Genomic DNA, 13,388 nt, shown 5'->3' with positions numbered 1-13,388 from the left:
AGGCCAGTAACTCCTTCATTTGCTCTAAAATAGTTTTGTTTTATTCTATTTTTCACATGTAAACAAACATACAAAAATGATTTAAAAAAAGGTAATTGAAAAAAAAATCACTTCAAATGACTGTAAAGACACTTGACCACTGAAATTTTTTACAGGGGCAAGTATAAAAAGCATCACAGCAAAGGTTCACTGTTGTCTTGCATAATGCTCATCTCTGATCGAAGCTTTTCATTTTCCTGAAAAATATACCCAAAATAAAACACATTAATGTTAACATTAGTGTTTAACATTCCGGACACAAATGATACTCACCGCCTGCAGTCTGGTGTTGTCCTTCTTTAACTTGACCAAATATTCAATCCTCTGTTTGTGGTTCTTGTGCCCCACCAGTTTTCCATTCTCCTCAGACAGCTGAACATTCTGTTTACGGAGAAGCTCATTCTCCTGGAAGAGGAGTCACTTTCAATTATGAGAGCAATGTGCTAAATAATATTCACATCATTTTGAGCTAAATAAATACATAAATCACTGAGGGGCTCTGACCTTGACGAGTCTGTCCTCATCCTGAACCCTGTGACTCAACTCTCTCAGTTCGAGACAGCGATTTCTCAGTTCTGTGGTCAGCTCCTGGACACAAGTCTGAGACCGTGCCAACATGGACTCCTGGGTCTGCATTCTAAGCAACAGATGGAATAAACTTGTTCAATCTTGAGCACATATCGCGAAGTCAATGAGTCATGTACATGTACACCGTTGAGGGCTTACTTTTTTTGAGTGTCAGAGAGCCTTTGTATCACTTTTTCCTGTACAAGACAAACAAAGCAACAGTGAAGACATTTAAAAACTTTCACATCAAGAAGAACAAAAAATGCAAACCTTCTCTTCTCGTTCCTCTTGCAGCTCCTTCAGAAGAGACTGTTTGATGCTTTCAATGAGCTCCTCACTGAAAGTTGGAAAATAAAACATCATTAGGGCTGTTCACATGGCAAGATTTGGTCCGGTGCTGCACCGGGGCTGCCCCAGTAGAGCGTTCACACGTGCAAATTAGCTCAGCGTAGCCCCGGAAAAGAGCTTATACCGGACCAAATTTGACCGGTGGGTCAAATATTTGCTCCGCAGCAAATGCTCGTTTGCGAAGCAGCACCGGTGTAAATTTGCACGTGTGAACGCAACTGGGTTAAATTAGCTCCAGAGCAAATGCTTGTGAAGAGTACGTATGGCGAGAATGCGTTGCTTTCGTGCTCTGTCGGACTTCCGTAATGTGTTGATTCATAACGACACAAGACTTGGCTAGTAACATCTTTCCTTTTGTAGGAGACTGGACTGTCTCGGAGTTGTTTGTTCCTTTGTTGTTTGTTCACAACCCCCCGCCCCCATAGAATTTATTTTGTGATTTCCTCTCTTGATTTTCTGTTTGGCGCATTAGTGTTTGCTTTTCTGAGTGTCATTGAAGTCATCGTTCATTTACGTTTTCTTGGGCGGTCACTCGAGCAGAAGGCACGGAAACCGAGAAGGAGAAGGACGTGCCGGTACAGTAGTCGCTTGAGTTGTGTATATACAGTACGTTTTAAAAAGAACCAACACGACAGCTCGTTTGTTTTCTGTCGTTTTGCCCCGCTGCAGAAACTGCCGTGTGAACAAAAGTGGGGCAGCCCCGACACTGTACCGGGGCTGCCCCGCTCAGCGGCTTTGTACGTGTGAACGCTCCACACAATTTGCTGCGGTGCAAAATATCCCGCAACAAAATATCTCGGTGCAGCACCGGAGCAAATGTGTGCCGTGTGAACGGCCCTATTCATGTCGCTCTGCCACTGTGTGCTGTATGGCTGATTCAACTCAACCTGTTTGTAGTTCCACCCTGGGGCTTTTTATTATAAAACTGGTCAAGCAAGCCCTGAATCTCCATGCGGACTACCTCTTTCTCAGTCAGCTGGGTCTGAGGGCAAAGAAAACACATTAGAATTCTTGCAGGCAAAAAAAAAAAAAAAAAAAACTACAGTAGTGCCTTGAGATACGAGTCTAATTTCTGAAGTGACCACTTTCATGCCGTTTCAAAAACTTGCACTCAAATCATCCTTCCCCACTGAAATAAATGAAAGTGCCATAATCCGTTCCACCCTCCTAGGAAAACCCTCCAAAAGTCTTTGTACGGTGTTTCATAATTAGGAAAATAACACTATTATGGCACTTATAAAACTCCTCATGGGCTTTGGTAATGGTCACTTTACCACAGATGAAGATAAAATAATATGAAAATATATGCCTGTGAGTATTGTTGTAGTCTGTCTACATGAGTTACTCCACAGTGCGTGTTAAAATGTCGTTGCCTAAATTGGAATCAGAATCGGAATTAGTACACATCAACAGAGTGCAGCATTAAACAGCTTAAAACCTATTTGTGAAGAATCTTTCACTCCAGCGTTTATCGCAGGGTTTACATTCCAAAAATAACCCGAAGTAGGTGAAATCCACGAAGTAGGAAACTTTTTTTTAAAATTTAGGATACATGATACTATATGTGTTGAGGCTATAAACTTCACCATTAACATTTTTACACATTTCTCTCTTGTTTAAACACATTCAAAGTTCAAACGTTTGCAAGAAGAATAAGTTTAAAGTACTGTATTATCAATGTGATAATGATTTGGTTGTTGATTAATCGTTACATCTCTACTGTACATACTTTGAGCCGTTGAATCTCCTCATTCTTGGCAGCTCTCTCAGCATTGAGCTCTGCCAAGAGAATCTCCATGGTCATCATTGAGGACCGGCGATTCTCCAATTCCTTCTCCTGACTCTCGAGGACCTGGGTTAAGTCCCGGCTGAAGCTTCCTGGTGTGCAGGGGCTCTTGAACGGGCAGAAAATAGTCACAACAAATTATGAAGCCATGTCCATGTAGAGAGCATTAAAGAAAGTACTGTTACCTTCGGTATTGCTTTAGGAGTGCAAGTTGACTCGATGTTTTTGAGAGCTCCGTTTCTTATTGTTTTTTCCACAGCTTCATGCTGCTGTTGGACCTGGGCCACACACAGTTTTGTTTTCAATGTGTATCTGAATTATGAAGTGAAATTTGAATGTTAGGGTCAATGCCACCATGGGGATCTATTACCTTCTGCTGAAGATTCTGGATCACAATGTCCTTCTGAGCAGCTTGCTCTTGAGCAGCTTCGAGGAGGTTGTTGTGCTCATCTAAAACCTTTGTTAGTCTTTCAACCTCCTCGTTTGCGTAAATGAGCTCGTCCTGCAGTATTTCAATCTGACACACACACACACACACACATGTTTTTTTGTTGTTTTTTTAAATTATCTCTTACACATGATGGCAGTGGTGTGAAATACAGTCACACTAACCTCCATTTTGTTAGATGCACTACTCCTTTCCAGGGCTTCTTTTAGGTCTGTGATTTCAGCTTGCATCTTGGTGTTTTGCTGTCCGACGCCTTTTAGTTCCAAGCTGGCAGCATTGTACTTGGCCTGGAGGAGCAATATCAAGACGCGGTATATTAAATTTTGAGCATTGTGAGTTACGGAAGGGAAATCAAGGTTGTGTCAATACTTGTGTTAATTTCTTCACCTCATAATTTAAAAATTCCACTAGCATGGGATCAAACCAGAAATCTGTCTGCAAGCAAGGAATGCAGTGGCGTAATAATATAATGGTCAGGCTCGATTACCGTCATACTAATTTTTATGGGGGTGGGGGGGCATTAAGGGGATTGTTTTATAACAACTGTATGAGCTAAAAGTGTTTGTCAAATAAATGTCTCCAGTATTAGGACTTAAAAGCTGCGTAAGCCTAGGTTAGTGATGGACTACATAAAAATCAGGTATACGTCACCACCTTGGAAACAAAACGTGGGGAAATTTTGGTTGCAGTGCTCCAAAAAATGTTTTCAATAACTGGAAATTGAATGCAAACCACTTCTTGATTCATATATGACAAACGCAATGGTACAGTAAGGTATCAAACCCACCACTTTTTAGCACAACCCATTAACTAGTTGTGATCAAAGCAATACTCTGACATAGTTGTAGACATAAAAGGTGAAATAGAGTAAGGTTTCAAGTACAGTGATATCGCTGATGTCTCCTGATAGATGTGCAATGGTCTGTTCCTTGTGATTGAGCTCACTGCGGAGGTCTCGGGTTTGGTTGATCAGATCTAGGACGACACCCTGACAAAAAAAGAAAAGAGATTTTATTTAGACAGATGAGCTGGAAGCATGTAGAAAAGGACTATAATTCACTGGGTCCTACTTTGTCCTGTTCAACCTTCTGCTCCAGGCCTTTTATGGTTTCATTGGCAGTACAGAGATTTTGCTCTTGGTGATCAAGTTTGGAGACCTTTGAAATGAAAATGACACGGTGAAAGGCAATACAGTATACAAAGACAACTCAGAATCTAAATATCTTCAGCTAATTGCGCATCAAAATGGATGTTGCGTTTTGCCTTGTCTTTGGCTTTTTTGTGAACGCTTTTGTGGAACTAACGACATATGAAAGGTTGACAATACAGTATAATGAGCAGTCGGAGTGGTCAATTAAAACAAAATATCAATCATATTAAAAAAATAAGTAAGTAAATGCAATACCAATTCCAGCAATAACCCTAAGTGCCACTAGTTGGCAGTGTTGTCTTACAAACTCCCCGTTCACTCAAGCAGCTTTGAGTCGTTCTACTTCGAGTTTTATTTAAAATTTTAATTACTCTTGTACTATTATAAAAGTTAATGACGGTAAAATATAACTTTGTTTGCTGAATATATGATGCATTCAGTTGTGCCGGTAAAAAAAAAAAACTAATTTATATTATTTTCTGTTTTGGAAAAAACTGTTTTGAAATTAGAACAACTTGGAAGAATTGGGGGTGGTGGGTGTTCTCGAGACATCACAATACAGTCATGGGCTGACCTGCTGTTGGATTTGCACGGTCATGTCCAAGACTTGCTTGCTCAGCCGTGCGTTCTCCTCAGCCGTTTCACTAAGTTCTCTGAAAGTATACCAGAAAATATTTGAAGGGTTTTTCCAAATAATGTTCGAATCAAGACAACAGCTAGAACTCACTTCGATGTATTTTCTCTGCTCTCGCTTAACTGGTAGGTCAGGGTGCGAGTGTGCTCTTGCTCTGTTTCCAGAGAGTTGTTTAACTCCTATCGCAAACAAACAAACAAACATCTGCATGATGTAACTTATATGACAGCTTCAGTCGGGAAGACATGGTTGCAGTTTACAAGTTCACTGACGGCAATCTGAGCTCTCAGTTGGCTGATCTCCTGCTGTCTGTCCTGCATCTGCTGTCTCGCATGATCCGCATCAAACTTTGCCTCGGCTTGCAGCTGGTCGAAAGAATCCTGCAAAGTGTGGTGCTGCTCCAGAAGCTGCTCCCAATCCAGCCTGACATGACAACATTGCTCAACCGGAGATTGTTGGGCAACAGTATTGGACAACACATCAACACCGATGGCTCCTTACTGGACTTTGTCAAGCTGGAGCTGCGTGGTGATCAGACTGCTGGAGAGCTGGCTCGCCTGTCTCTGCTGCTCACTTTGCTTGTCTCTGAGCTCCTCCTTCACGATGGCCAGTTCTTTGTCGGATGACTGCAGCACCAGACGTAGATCTCGGATCTCACTTTTTAATACTGAAAGTCGGAAAGCACACTTTCAATCACCATTTCGAAAATGTTTTGAAAACACTTGGCCGAAACGGCACCTTCTGCAGTCTCCTGTTCGCAATGATGTTTCTGTTGCAGGCTGTTGATCATCTCCTGTAGTTTGAGATGATCTCTGTTCTTGTTAGTGCGCTCAGTTGAAAGTTGCTGCATCAGGACAAAAGTAAGCCAATATTAAAACTCGTTGAAGTGACACAATTATGAATATTTATTCTCAAGTCGCACAATTGGGATGTGTTTTTGAAGCAGAAATGGATAAAAACGAATGGAAACAGAAATGAGGAAGATTAGACTGAGGCTTCTTCCAAATGTAGATCCAATATTTATTATTATTGTACTACTTTTTGATTTCATTCAAAAACATTCAATTGCCTATTTTGTTTTCATGCTTACTAATCTACCAATTATTCCATATGTTGTTTCAAAATACAATTGGTTACATTCCATTGAAAAAAAAGTCATTTTCCAAAACATTTCAAAATAATATATTTTAGAGTTGTAATTGCAACACTGTCCTGTGAAACCCCAACATTTTTGCTCGAGGTGATCATAACGTCCAAATCTGAGACAGGTCCATGCTGTTCTGTATTGCTTATAGGTCAGTGCTTCTTTGTTATTTTTTGTTACGCCCTCCAGAAAGAACAAAATATTTTGCCACCGCCCCAACTTTCCGGCACAACTATAAATCCTTTTCGTTTATAAAATTACTGTAAGTACACCTCAGCAGAGGAACTAACACTCACTGTAAATGTGTGGCGCTTAATTCTAGTACGAAAAAAATAAAACATTTCCTGAGATCACACGGGCCCAAATGGCATCACGCCGCGCCCCCCTATTTGAGAAGGATTGTTATAAGTACCGGTACATGAAGTTTGAGTGTCTGCACATGTGTTTTATCAATGCAAAACAGCCATACTGGATATATGTCTCTGCAGTATACAGGGAAATAGGACCAATAAAAATTGGAATCCAGCCAAATTGGATAAAAATCACGTCGTACCCAAAACTGAGGAAATGCCTCACCTCTTCCTTTTGCCCAGACTCCAGTGACATGACGTGGATCTGCTCCTCTAGTTTTGCAATTTTCTGCATCAGCTTGCTGTTCTTCAGTTCCTCCTCCCCCAGCTGGGCCCGAACCCGACTCGCTTGCTCCTGAGGAAACACAAAACAACGTGGTGAATTTCAAAATAAGCATACTAGTCCACGCATCAATTTTGATTACCTGCACTTGACGCAGTTCTTCAGTCAGAGCCATCTCGGTTGTGTGTGAAGGGGATGGGTCGGCCAAAATGTCATTTGGATCGTTGATGCTGCTGTTCAAATGTTCTGGGCTGGACATTGGTATGAGACGGGAGCGCAGGTTGTATGCTTTGGTGGGTGTAGTGAGAATCTGGTGTTTGAAGAAGGCGATATATAAGAAAAATTATTGTGGCAGCAGAAAATACTACTGATGACTTAAAGGATCCACACCTCACCTTGAGAGTTTCAACATGAATTCTGTTCAATTCAGAGACTTCTTGCTTTTTGTAGGCATTTGTGGCTTCCAAAATGTTCTCCAAATGCCTGTTGGACTTATCAAGGTATCGTTTGTCTGACTCTAACTGAGACATCTGCTTCCTGAGAAAAAAAAAACACGAATAAAAAAAGTCTACATTCACGTTTTTGTACAGGATTGTCAAAATTATTAAGTAAATTAAATTAATTAGTTAAATTAATAAACAATAATTATTAAGGGCAATGTAATGAGTTTAAGATTATGCTAAATTGTTAGCCATCATATTTTGAGGAATATTTAGGGTTTAAACTGAATATAAGCCATTGCAAAACAATTGGGGGGATAGGGTCGAGGAGTACGGTGAGGAGCGGTGGCATTAATTACTTGCACGTTTTTATTATTTGCTGCACGCCTCAGTCCCGACATCCACTAAATAACGATTAATGTTGATGAACTGCTGTTCACTACGGTTTCTGTCCTATGTGAAGGCATTATTCACAAAACGCTTAGCTTTTATCATCATAGACACAGGGAGTGCTTTAGTTTGTATAATAAAATTGACATCTTACGTAGTGATTTCCTTGTACTCCTCAAAGGCCTGTAGAACTGCTGTAAGGTCTGACTGTTTTTGAAGCAGCCGAGCTTTCAGCTTCTCCACTGCAGGTGTACCAAGAGGATCCGTCGCCGAGGAGGCTGAAGCACCGGCTGGAGCTGTGACACGGCGAGAGATTTGTCACCAACACTGAAAATAGGCTCTGATCTATATTTTATATACTTACAAAAATATAAAATATTTTATATTTTACAACTTACTTTCCATGTTCCTCTCCACCTCCATGGCCCTCTGGAAATCTTCTTCGAGCTCTTGTGCAACTTGTGCTTCATCCTCTTCGGCTTTCTTCACTGACTCAAGAGAACGGAGCTGACGATTCTCCTCTCTGAGGCCGTAGTTCTCTGCTGCATAGCGGGTCATCTTGGGGTGATGTTCAATCTTGAGGGCAAACGTACAGAAAGATGTAGTGTGGGTAGATGTGACTATGGAGTGGAATGTACTCGTTACGTTCGAGATAAAGTTCTACCTGGTATCGTAAAATACTAATCTCTTCTTTTAGCTGGTCAATGAGAGCCTGCGACTCCACGTCTGCAACTGTGCCACATTCTGCCTTGATTTTTTTCTCCAGGCGACTAATATGATCCTCTCGGAATTTGATGATCAGGCGACTGGAGTGGATGAACTTGTCCTTCTGAGTCCAGGCCTCCTCCAGCTGAGATGCCTTCTTAAGCAGAACCTGCATGCACAGTCACACAAACACAGTAAACTTCCCCCTCCATCGCAGGTTTCAGGTTTGCGGTTCTGATATTGCACGTTTTTGATGGAGGTTTTTTTTTTTTTTTTTTTTACAAAAAGTATAGACCGATGTAATTTTTCATTGCGGACACTGTGGGCAGTTTTGTTGACTCTTTGGTGGCTTAATTTTTTTTTCAAGGACAAAATTCCCAAACTCTCTCAACACAATAAACAGCACCAACATTTCATACATCCCCACCTTTATCCAAAACTTCACCCATATGTGCAACCCCTTCACAAAGCTTGATGAAAATTGGTTATGTTGATTGTATAAAGCTACCCCAGTCATAACAGTATCCCTGAAACAACATGAAGCTTTAAAAAAAAAAAATAAGAGAAAATGTGCAATACCTTCTTCTCTTCCTCTCGTTTCTTCCACAAACGAACAGCAGCCATAAACTTGGTTTTGTACAAGGAGCCATGTTTAGCATCCACGAAGACCTCTGGTGAGACAAGAACATTTAATATTTTGACACAAACACCACAAAATTATGAATTGCATTGTGCACAAGTGTGCCGTGAGTATTACTTGAGTTGAGTTGTCCTCCAGGTGCAACATCTTTCCCATAATCCACTTGCTGAGATGAGAGAACCTGCATAAGCTGCTCCTTCAGCTTCTTCACCTCAGCCTGCAGCTGTCTTACATTTCCTTGGGTGTCCTCGTTGACAATGGCCTGTAAAAATCATAACAATATGCTACAAAGTACTATAAAGTAATTGCAAAATAACCCGACAAGATGGTCTTTTTTTTTTTTAAATAACAGCCATACCTTGTTCTTGATCAGCTTTGCTCTCTGGGCAAATTGTAACGTTGATAATGTTTCTCCAAAACATTTCGATCCAGGGTGAACATTGGCTATGATGTAAGTCTTTGCATTTCCTCCAAGAGAATCCTGAAATGTCAGAAAGTCTTGAACGCTATGTCATGTCATGATGATGAGAGCTCAGATACAGGATAGAACATTTTACATGTTAGAGATGGCATGTAACGTCTGTGCAAGTAGAACTAAACATGGCACAAGAAGGTTGGTTGGTTTGCTTTGTTTTTAGGGCCTAAAAATGTATTTTATACAAACATTTGCCGTAATTATGACTTTACCACGATGTGAGTGTAGCTTAGTGACAGTCTGCAGCCCATTTTAATTTATGTACAAATTTGGATGATGTCACCGCTGAAAGAAATGAATTCTGTCATAAACCAAAGACCCATTGTACATATTTCAATACATCTTCCCAATGTTTGAAAACACACAGCTACAATAATTGTTCCTAAACTGTGTTTTGCTTCTTAAGCGACTCACTCGCAACAGGAAAGTTAATTTGGAATCTCGATAGCAAATGTGGCGGTTCTTCCCATTGGAGACATCGACCAAAGCCATGATCACCTGACCAAGGCACATGAGGGAGCGATTGATGCTGCTGGCCTCCTGTAATCGAAGCGGACCACAAAAAAGCATTCGGTTACGATAGCGGCCCCCTTTCACAGAGATGTGGACCGCTATCGGCCCGTAGGCCATTTGATACAGCAATGTACATCAGTGTCTGAAAATGTTTTTCATTTGAAACTATCAGTTGAACCAGTATTATGTTGGTAAAATGTTGTCTTTAATCATTAACCAGGATAATAATTTAATAAATCATAAAGGGTAAAAAATATTTTTCTGTGAACTTCAATGACATTGTTCTTATCCAATTATTAAATTAATCGAGGGGATAATTGTTCAACTAATCAATTGTAGAAACAAACAAGAATTGTCACCTTGAGCCTGGAGCCTTCAGTGTGTGTGTCTTTCTGCCTCTCTGAGCCAGCCAGGTCAACAAGGTTCAGCTGAGACGTTCGAATGTTCACCACCTCATTGATGGATTCCTTGGACTCCAGAGTCATGGTGAACACAGCATGGGACCTGGAAGACTCGCGGTTCATGGAAGTGGAGGCCACTCTTCGATTACGCCAGCCATGAGACAACACCTACAAGTCACAGACCATAATAACCTAACACACAAAACAGGCAATTATGAGGTTCATTTTCCTCTGATTACAAATTCCTACCTGGTACGCTTCAGCAGCAGAGCTGACAAACCTCTCCAGCGCCCCCTCCACAAACACACCCTTCTTGATGTTCTCTCTGACAAAGAGGCTGGCGGAGGCCGTGTCCAGGAGGTCAAAGATTTGTTCATTGTAAATCTCGATGAATGAACATTTACAGAGAAAACTTTTGGACTGAGACTGAAAGGGAAAATGATTGAAGAAACATGTAACAAGCCAAGGTCTGGACTTTCTGTTTATGGTGATGAAATGGCGCCGCTCAACTTTACCATTTCATTGTTGATGAGAAAGAAAAGGTACTCAAAACTGCGAGGAATAACACCCCGCAATTCATCTGTAAAGTTGTCCAACTCCGAGGGCCCTAGTAGTGGAATATATTGGCTTTATTACCATGTGTACAACACCAACAGTACACTGAATTGAACCTGAATTCTCACCGAGCATTGTGAACGTTTTTCCTGATCCTGTTTGCCCGCTGCAGAAGAAATAGAATAGGTAATGAGCAAACTAGGCCAAACAATTGGGACTCTCTGGAGTGTCAGCCATAATGTACTTCATGCTTAGTTATCTGCCCATTTCTGAAAATGTGCCAGTGAGCGAACCCTTTGCTCTATTCACATAATTGCCCGTGACCTGATCATCGAAGTTGTGCAAAGACCTAGAACCACTTTCCGTTGGCAGTCGGACTACATTGTCTGAAATACGATCATGCAGCGCCACTAACATACAGATACATCACATCCCCCAAGGATCTAACACCAGTGCTATCATGGGAGGTACAGATTGGCATTAGCTAACAGTGTTAGATATGTCATACTGTAAGTGGCACATCTCCCTCCTTTTTTCCCTCCAGGATGGTCCCCAATCAAGCAGTCGTCAGCAAGTGCTCTTCAAGAGCCTTGCTTTTGTTGTTGTTCTTTTCTGTTGTACCGATGATGAGAAGAAAGGAGCATCAGCGCAGAGCGCAGATGCGTATGTGGAACTGGGATTTGCAGTGTATGCAGAAAAAGTGGGTAGGATTGAATGACTGTCTGTGTTTTATGTGTTATGTGTTATGTGTTATTATTTTGGCAACTGTTCTGTTGATGGCGGCGTGGGTACCCGCAGCAGAACATCTCTCCTGTGATTGAGGAAAGAAATTTCATCTGTGCTGTATGTTGCACATAGAGCACATTTGACGATAAAGTTGACTTGACTTGAACAGTGAAGTTGTTGAGTTAGTGGGTTGCTTGAGTTTAATAATTATGTGTCCATGCGCTCAATATGGGAAGGAAATCCACTTTAATGGAGCTAATATCAACGGTACAATATATGCAGTTTGAAGCGTGCAGGATTTTTTTTTCTGAATCCCTCTGGTATTTTTGACAAAAGAATGTGACAGACATCTTTCTAAGACACCTGTCCACTGTTTTAAAAAGAAAAAAAGTGTCCTTTAAACACATCAGCGATGAACCACAGTGTAATCTATCCATTTGACAATTTCATCAACTTACTAGGCAAAAATGGTTCCATTGTATCCATTCATACATGACTCCACAATATTCTTGGCCACGCTGGAGAAAACAGAGTCCTGTTGAAGAATATCGTACAAGGTTCACTACACAAAGACAGTCCAGTATGGGAACAGTAACATCACAAAAATTCCCCCAAACCTGTGACGTGTCCATGTCAGCAACATGGTCATAGGTGAAGGTTCGCGGTTCCGGTTTGGCAAGCAGACGTATGGTGTTTGGTGAGGTGACTTTGAGACACAAGCGCTGATCTCCATCTGTGGTTAGTCCGCTGCCCTTGGTCAGAGGTCGTACTCGGACGAAAACTTTGATTGAATCGCTGTCACCACTAGAAGACCACAATGTAATATTTGTTGTAGTTGCCTTTTGTGTGTGTGTGTGTTTTTTTTGGGGGGGGGGGGGGGGCGGGGTAAATATGTGTTTTTCTTGTGCTTATATTGGTGTAACTGTACTGTATATTTACATCCTGACGTTTGCTTTAAACTGTAACCTCGTTGTCGATGCGTGGACGTGAAATTTGTAAATAATAATGACCATTATATGTTTTTATGGCTATCGATGTGGTTGACAATATGTTTGATTTGACTGTGACAAGGAATAAGGCTATGGTTTAGTGCCGCGTCTCGTGCCATTCGTTACCTGCCAGCGAACTGGTTGGAATCTCCACCTCCTGGAAATGAAGCACATGAATTTATTGTGTATAACGTTCACGATCAAACTTAACGAGTTAAATGCATTTGAGATAATTATTAATCTTTACGACGACACACAGAAGTTGACAATTCACGTGCCAGAAAAACTCTATTCCAAAAATCGTAGTGGCATTTAAGTAACGTCAGTCGCTTAACTGGCAGAGTCCATTCAGTCCATCCTAACTTTAAGGAGTTAATATGTATTACCTTTTCCGACTAAATTCATTGTTGACCGGCTAAAATAATTCGATGTTATGTGGAAAAGTCCAAATTCGTCATAGTTTGTTGGACTGAAACGGGTCCGACTTTGTTTACAAGCAAATTTGGCGGGTAGCTCGCCTGTTCGTCCTGCTGTTTTTCTTCGTTGATAATTTAGCGAGCTGGTCTCGGTATCGTTGCGTACTGCCACCCTCTGGAGGGGCTTCGCAGGATTGTACTCAGTGGCCAAATTAGATTTTTTTTTTAATTATAACTGGTATATTCGAAATTGGTGAGGTTTAATAATAAAATAATAATTAAGAAAAAAGTTCGAATGTCAATTTAAAAATATGTGAAATAGCTTATTTTAATGATAGCATAATAAAGTCCTCGTGTTATATTGTTTGGTATTCTTATCATATAAATCT

General features: G+C 40.9%; 1 protein-coding gene across 3 annotated transcripts; it reads right to left on the bottom strand.

The window, feature by feature from the left end:
* Window positions 1-18: 18 nt before the first annotated feature.
* On the bottom strand, window positions 19-13,134 carry kif15 (kinesin family member 15). 3 transcript variants are annotated; one of them, XM_052085946.1, is made up of 35 exons: window positions 12,970-13,134; window positions 12,710-12,740; window positions 12,212-12,398; window positions 12,053-12,129; window positions 10,997-11,034; window positions 10,829-10,920; window positions 10,563-10,739; window positions 10,272-10,481; window positions 9,814-9,939; window positions 9,283-9,405; window positions 9,042-9,186; window positions 8,864-8,955; window positions 8,244-8,453; window positions 7,978-8,155; window positions 7,734-7,875; window positions 7,145-7,286; window positions 6,892-7,059; window positions 6,693-6,821; window positions 5,711-5,816; window positions 5,474-5,639; window positions 5,233-5,395; window positions 5,066-5,151; window positions 4,913-4,991; window positions 4,259-4,345; window positions 4,072-4,176; window positions 3,353-3,475; window positions 3,111-3,257; window positions 2,926-3,018; window positions 2,684-2,848; window positions 1,842-1,936; window positions 877-943; window positions 766-803; window positions 544-676; window positions 313-444; window positions 19-236 (listed from the first exon to the last, which is right to left on the bottom strand). In XM_052085946.1, exons 1-35 carry the CDS (start codon window positions 12,986-12,988, stop codon window positions 174-176), a joined length of 4,134 nt encoding a protein of 1,377 aa, XP_051941906.1. In that variant the 5' UTR covers window positions 12,989-13,134; the 3' UTR covers window positions 19-173. The 3 variants fall into 3 exon arrangements, 2 of the variants coding, with proteins under 2 accessions (XP_051941906.1, XP_051941907.1); XM_052085947.1 differs by having other exon boundaries at window positions 5,245-5,395; XR_007966650.1 differs by lacking the exons at window positions 19-236; window positions 313-444; window positions 544-676 and having other exon boundaries at window positions 760-803; window positions 877-970; window positions 1,797-1,936.
* Between the last annotated feature and the right edge of the window lie 254 nt (window positions 13,135-13,388).

Source organism: Hippocampus zosterae, chromosome 14, assembly GCF_025434085.1.
Source record: "Hippocampus zosterae strain Florida chromosome 14, ASM2543408v3, whole genome shotgun sequence".
Classification (NCBI taxonomy): Eukaryota; Metazoa; Chordata; class Actinopteri; order Syngnathiformes; family Syngnathidae; genus Hippocampus; species Hippocampus zosterae.
Note: the sequence above shows the minus strand (reverse complement) of the source record. Positions and strands in the feature narration are given on the sequence as shown.